Source organism: Argentina silus (genome assembly GCF_951799395.1).
Source record: "Argentina silus genome assembly, chromosome: 11".
In the NCBI taxonomy this organism is placed as follows: domain Eukaryota; kingdom Metazoa; phylum Chordata; class Actinopteri; order Argentiniformes; family Argentinidae; genus Argentina; species Argentina silus.
The window spans coordinates 4,720,868-4,728,367 of record NC_139665.1 but is presented as its reverse complement, the minus strand read 5'-3'; the positions used below and the strand labels follow the sequence as shown (position 1 = coordinate 4,728,367).

The following is a 7,500-nucleotide window of genomic DNA, read 5'->3' as shown; positions in this document are numbered from 1 at the left end:
TGGGTGTAGTAACAGCCTTAGCTAAACGGAGATTAAAACAACACTGGAAAGACCCCTTAAACCCCTGCTAAGACTCATGGGTGATTTTGGATTTAGCAGTGGTGAAAAGATAAAGGGTTTCTTCCTGCTTAATTGACGGTTGTAATCCGTGTGTTGTTTCCAGTCTTTCCCCAATGGTTTCAGAACAACAGGCGCCCAAATGTGCTCTATAGACAGGGGCGAATTGTTTTGGTATGAGGTTAAGGTTTGCTGAAGGTTGGCTCAGGGTGTGCTGAATGTTTGCTTTACATTGTATTCTGATGGTTTTCTGGGGGTATGCTTGAGGTTTTATAAAGGTTGACTGATGGTTTTCTGTGGTATGTTTGACAAGATATACAGTTCCAGTCAAAAGTTTGGACACACCTTCAAGAGTGTGCAAAGCTGTCATCAAAGCAAAAGGTGGCTACTTTGAAGAATCTAAAATATAAAACATATCCTGGTTTGTTTAACACTTTTTCGTTTACTACATAATTCCATATGTGTTCCTTCATAGTTATGATGTCTTCAATATTCATCTACAATGTAGAAAATAATACAAAATAAAGAAAAACCATTGAATGAGAAGGTGTGTCCAAACTTTTGACTGGTACTGTAACAGAAAAAAACCTGCACTTGTCTCAGCATTTGCCTTTTTCAGTGTTTGTTACAACACTGTAGGTACTCACCCATATAAATGGTATATAAATATAAATGATGTCACATGAATTGATTTACTGTAAGTGCTTCACAGTAAAGTCATGTACTACTATAGTCTATGTGAACACCGCATAATTCATAACACACCATATGGAAATAATTACCTCAAAAATAACCATGAAACAAAATAAGAGATTGTGTGTGTGTGTGTGTGTGTGTGTGTGTGTGCGTGCGTGCGTGCGCTCTCTCCAGTTCCCATGGATTCAGTTTGGATTAAATTCTGCTTTCACTCATGTTCTTTTCCCAGAAAATTGAATACAAAAAGTACTGCACCTTGAATATTTTTTTATTGTTAAGATTTACAAAAAACAACCCACCCTGTCTGGAGAGTGTGTATGGAAGATAGACCATCTTTGTAGCACTATGTTTGACAAGAGGCAACTTTGTTTACAGTACTGTATGTTTTTTTATTACTTGAAGAGGTATTACACACCATACAGTAGACTGTACTTTCAGCGGGGAGAAAATGAATATAACACTTGCACTCAAAATCAAAAGGAAAGATAAGTGTTGACTGGAGTTAAACATCATACTTGGCCCAGGTCTAAAGGTTCTGCGGCTTCTCTAGTTTTAAACGTGCTTTTGAGAAATGTGCACACACACTTTTAGCCTCAATCTGAATTATAATATCCTCCTTTTGATTGCTATCATGAATCATGGTGTCTGCTTAATCTTTCCCTGTGTTGTAATTAACCCCGTGTTGATTCATATCAGTCATTAACATTACCAGAGATATATATGACATCTTGAAATTGGAGTGCAGTGAGTTATCTCTTTAGCTAAACATGCTAACTGAAGCCACTTACAGAGCTACTGTATCGTTATACTACAGTATGTACACACCTGAAAGAGAGAGAGTGTGTGTGTGTGTGTGTGTGCGTGTGTGTGTGTGTGTGTGAGAGAGAGAGAGAGAGAGAGAGAGAGAGAGAGAGAGATTACTTTCTAGGTATACATAGACTATTCCTACATCCAGTTGAGGCGATCTTTGTGACTAGAGTGAATCAGACTGTCCACTGTCACTTCACTGTATGTGTGTGTGTGTGTGTGTGTGTGTGTGTGTGCGTGCGTGCGTGGTGCGTGCGCGCGTGCGTGCGTGCGTGTGTGTATGTGTGAGTGTGTACAGCTTTTTGATGCATCAGCCACATTGGGCCACTGCTGCAGACAGGGTGACAAGATTAGATCAGTGCAGTGCTGTTGCACGGGTATGTGCCTCAATACTCACCCCCCTTCTGTCTCTAATGTGAATTATGGCAGGAGATAGTGAATTTGCATGTTCACTTCAAAATATTGCTGCCTTCATCTGTTCTCAACCTGATATGTTTTGTCTGTTTTTCCAAAATACTAACATCATTATTCATACATCATAAAATGCAGTCATTCATGTTTGAAATCATGAAAGCAGCAATGTTCTGAAAAAAGGACTTAAAAAAGTTTGTTTGGCGGGGGGGGTTGGCAGTGTTTGAACTAAATCTATGAGGTGTATTTAAAGAAGTTCCTCAATTAATATTCAAGGTGCAGTACTTTTTGTATTCAATTTTCTGGGAAAAGAACATGAGTGAAAGCAGAATTTAATCCAAACTGAATCCATGGGAACTGGAGAGAGGGCAATGTGTTTTTCTTAAGACTCAAAGATGAATCCCTTCTCACGCATGCACACACACACACACACACACACACACACACACACACACACACACACACACACACACACACACACACACACACACACAGTCAGCTAACGTTGGCCATCCCAAGGGCCGTCACTCCAACCAAATATTTACAGCTCTTGTCACTGTGGGCACTCTTTGAAGGTGTGAGCTTCCCTGATGTTTCTGGAGATGTGTGAGAGTGTTGATTTGTTCACACCTACATACTGGACTCCCTGTGTTTGTCTGTGTGTGTGTGTGTGTGTGTGTGTGTGTGTGTGTGTGTGTGTGTGTGTGTCTGACACTTAATCTGGCCTTGTTGCCATGGCTAGATCTCTCAGATGGGTAGCTGCCTAAAACTCAAATGGCCTAAACTCTCCTCAGTGTATTAGGATAAGTTACAGTGTATTATGTATTATGATGGACAACAATCACCAGAAATAGGATCATTGCTGTATTTATTACTTACACAGAGTGTCTTTTCTTGTCTTTCCAGCTCTCCTTTGCAGCGACAACCCCAGTTCTGGCAGACAAGAAGAAGTACCCCAACTTCTTCCGGACGGTTCCGTCAGACAACGCAGTGAACCCGGCCGTGGTGAAGTTCCTCAACTTCTACAACTGGAGCCGCGTGGGAACCCTGACCCAGGACGTCCAGCGTTTCTCAGAGGTGCGTGAAGAATGAGTGGATTTTATAGCGGCCCTCCTTTATCTCTGTGTCGGCCCACAGTGACCCATGTTTGTGAAGCTAGGGGTGGACCTTTCTGAATATAACTGCCACTGAGTTATGTGAATTGTGTTTAGCAACCGCCCCCAAAACTGTGTCTGGTAACCGCCCCCCAAAATAAACCCCCAAAACAAGCTACATGTATATATGCTCATGTCATCTTTGTTTACAAACATACATGTTTATGGGTGTGAGGAGAGACAGGGAGTGCTGCTTTGACCTTTGACATGAGTCAATGAGCAAATACCTGAGTCAGTTTGAGAGGGCATATCCTATGGAACATTATTTGTGCCACAATTCATATAAAAACCGACCACAACGAATGTTGAATGTTGAACCCATCTAATAACAGGTGGTTATATCGAACCTTCAAATATAACACTACATACATAACACATCTATAAGCAAATCACCACGCATTTAATAAGAAATTACCACATCGAATCTTGAAACAACACCACAAATGACCTAGCTAAATATTGACAACACACACCTATGTTACAGATGACTATTTTAATATGGAATCCTATTGAATTTTGCAATCATATTTTGTGAAATATATCCAAGTAAGAAACAAGACTGAAAATGAATCAAGTAAGCACTACACGTTTTGGTATCTTTTCAGTCTGGCTACGAGTGCAGCTGTAGGAGTGTAGCCTAATGCAGTAGGCCTCTCTGAGTGAAGTCTGTATGCAGCATAATTGAAAACCGACACTTGGGCCTGTATCAATTATTTCCTCTCTCATTAATCCACAACACCTAGGTTTGAATAATTCACACAACTACATCATTCGTGGGGGACAACATGTTTACTGTACACGTATTTCATTTGAACTTGTGTACATACAGCTATTTGTGAAAGGGATTAGTAGGCTGCTGTTTTATGAGATTTACGCTATTTATTAAAAAAAAAAATCCCCCATCTGGTGCATTACTTTAAGTCCGTCGCTTTTAGAAAAAATGAAATATCTGCAAGTGGCATTTAGCGTCACTCAACGCAAATGACTTCCACGTTTCAGGAAAAGTCGTTCGGGGGAACATGATCCACATTACTCCATCTGCTTCAGCAGGGTTACTATTATTATATTACATCATGTTTGTTCTGATGGTCACTTTCCTCTAATGGGTGACACTATCTGAGGCCCCACTGACACACATGTCAGATGTGAATTGGATATATGCAATATCCAAACAATATCCTAGACCGTCTAGGCCAGGGGCGCCCAATACGTCGATTACGATCGACCGGTCGATCGCGAGAGTAGTGCGGGTCGATCGTCGATCGCATATTACGACGTGATTTCTTTTTTTACAACGGACATTTGTGCTTCAGCACAGTACGAGGCAATTGAGCCAGTGTGAGTGCGCCACTTGATTAGCGTACAATGCGGCCAGTCTGAGATCGCTTCTCTTCTACGGGTCACGTGTCACCATGCATATATATATATATATAGCATTTTTTTATGTAGGTAGATCATTTTGACCTGGTCATTTTGAAAGTAGCTCGCAAGCCGAAAAAGCGTGGTCACCCCTGTTCTAGGCGCACTCATTCACGTCCCATTCATTCATCTGTTTCCCCGTCGGTGCAGGACCGTTTGCTTTCGAGTGAGGGTATTATTAAGCATTTTGTTTAGTCATTCACATGAAAATCACCACCTCTTTCCCAATGTGTCACCCCCCTGGATGGCACCGTTGGATTGAACCGTGTGGCACAGCACTTCACACTAACTGCATGGCAGTGCTGCAGTGGTTGTGCTAAATGGTATCGCAGATATCAAAAGTGTGAATATGAAAAATGTATCACTTGTGACTCGAGAGCGTTGCATCGCGGCGAGCTGAAAACAATCTGTGTGGTGGCGGCGGGCGGCGGCGAAGAATGAGGAGTCTCGATGCTTGCGAATCTCTGGAAGCTGAAATCCCTTTATCTCTCTCCTCCTGAAGCTGCCGAGGGGCTTAGGAAGGGAAAGACGGGCGGCCCGATTCAATCAACCTGCCATAAGATTGTTCCTTAATCCTGATTTACAAATATATGCAAGCGCTGCTGCTCCCTCACTGTGGTTGCTGTGCTGTATCTAGGACAGAGGAAAGTTCTGGAATCGTGAAGGAATAGGGCAGAGGCAATCAATGGAATCAATCAAGTCCATAAAATAAGAGAAGATGAATAATTCCTGGAATTGATTGTGCCTAAATGGTCTAAATGTCCCTGGAGAATATTTGACAGAGAGCGTGATGATGGCCATGTATCAATCTATATTAATCGAAGCCAGTGCGTCAGACGCTGACGGAGAGATGGTGTGAATAAGATCCCTTCATTTCTGAGCAGACGTACAGTACCAGTCAAACGTTTGGACACACTTTGCCAAGAGGGTGCATAGCTGTCATCAAAGCAAAAGGTGGCTACTTTGAAGAATCTAAAATATAAAACATATTCTGGTTTGTTTAACACTTTTTTGTTCACTACATAATTCCGTATGTGTTCCTTCATAGTTTTGATGTCTTCAATATTAATCTACAATGTAGAAAATAATAAAAAAATAAAGAAAAACCATTGAATGAGAAGGTGTGTCCAAACTTTTGACTGGTACTGTACTGTACCTTTCCCACTCCTGCTTTCAGGAACCTGACCGTATATGGAGGTTGTTGGTAATGCTTCGTTGTCCAGTCCCCTGGTATTTCTTGAATAAGGTGACCGTGGAATGACATAATGAAGTAATTACTTGGTCATTGATTCATTGTTATCACTGTTGCTGTCTGACCCGGCCCCACCAATTAAAGGATCCTAGGCCTGTTTTCAATCACACTCCAGCATGCTGTCTTGCAGATTCAACCTGATTCCCCTTTGAAGATGAGATACTGTACTAGCATTGAGCCCTGAGGAGTTAAAACTATTTATCCAGGTCTGCCTCTTTGGGTGGCAGAGTGTGTATGTCCCTTTGAATGTGTGTTTTTGTGTGTGTGTGTGTGTGTGTGTGTGTGTGTGTGTGTGTGTGTGTGTGTGTGTGTCTGTGTCTGTATGTGTGTCTGTGTCTGTATGTGTGTGTGTGTGTGTGTGTGTGTCTGTGTGTGTGTGTCTGTATGTGTGTGTGTGTGTGTGTGTCTGTGTGTGTGTCTGTGTGTGTGTGTGTCTGTGTGTGTGTGTGTGTGTGTGTGTGTGTGTGCGCGCACTGTACTGTATGTGCGTGCAGTACCTGATCAACTCAACCACCTCAGCCTCTCTGCATGCTCTGCAGTAGTGTTACCGTGGCGACGTCCTAGCGCCTAGCGCCGGGTTAACATTACGTAATCCTTGTTGAGGATTCTGAAGGCAAGGGCTCCAGTGGAACTAGAACCTGGATGGTACTGGGCAAGAGCAGCATCATCACATGGCTATTTATAGCCAATCACACTGAAGTGGACTGCCGGTGTTACAGTTAAGGATTATCATTAGATTATCATCCACGGTGTGGTGCTTGTGTTGTTGTTCAGGGACTCTGATTGTAGTGAGAGGTGAAAGTAGGAAATTATGAATAATTAGATGTGGTTGTTAGAGCCCCCCTCTCTTTCCCTCGCTCCCTCCCCTCCCCTCCTCTCCTCATTGCTCTCCAATCAACATTACTGACATTAGAACACAAACAGGTATCCTCTGGTGGCAAGATACGTGTGTTATGATCAAGTGACAGTCACAGTTCAGCTCTGTTTATGGTTTGGGACCTTTTTGTGCTATCCTGACAATCACAGTATACTTCCACCTGGATTACTTATGCAAAAAAGAGTATTCTGACATTGTCCCATATTGTCTAATGCGTGTTTTTCGGCTGTACTATGTGTTTCTAGGATATTAATATATTGTATGGATATGTGCTGGAAAGCATCTCCTGTGACTTTTCTTCATACCTACGGCATTCTGAATTGCGTGGTGCATTTAAGACACTGGAAGAATCTAGAAGCCACTTAATCTCTTGTCATCTGCAGGAATGGCAGAGCCCCTGAGAGGCACAGACATTCGCTTTTCTGAAGTTAGCGTGAGTGTGTGACTGGCGTCACAGGCTAAACCAGGGGATTTGCCTCACAATATGACGCACTGGTTGGCAGACAGATGGGCACACTGTGGCACGCTTGTATTCACAGACACATTCTCGCATGCACGCATGCACGCACGCACGCACGCACACAGTAGCTCAAATAGGTGTTAGACAATGTCAGGTAATGGTAATGATTGCTCATGGCTCCAATGGTGATACTGAGTCTGCATCGGGGTGATCATGCTACCAACCCAGACTCCATCTTGTACATTGAAGAGTAGAGGTGGTCACCTGACCTGAGTCAGACAGTGTTGTTAGATGGTAATGTAGATGGTAATGTTAGATGGGTAATGTATTGGTTGCAGAAGGGATCCCTACCCAGGCCATCCTGCAG

General features: G+C 42.6%; 1 protein-coding gene across 1 annotated transcript in view; it reads left to right on the top strand.

Moving 5' to 3' along the window:
- Positions 1 to 7,500, top strand: part of gabbr2 (gamma-aminobutyric acid (GABA) B receptor, 2) — a gene marked incomplete at both ends in the record, with an annotated part of 156,869 nt that overhangs the window by 79,650 nt on the left and 69,719 nt on the right. Inside the window, one exon of the mRNA XM_083680698.1 lies at positions 2,878 to 3,048. Within this exon, the coding sequence (XP_083536824.1) occupies positions 2,878 to 3,048 (171 nt within the window). The remainder of the gene's footprint in view (positions 1 to 2,877; positions 3,049 to 7,500) is intronic.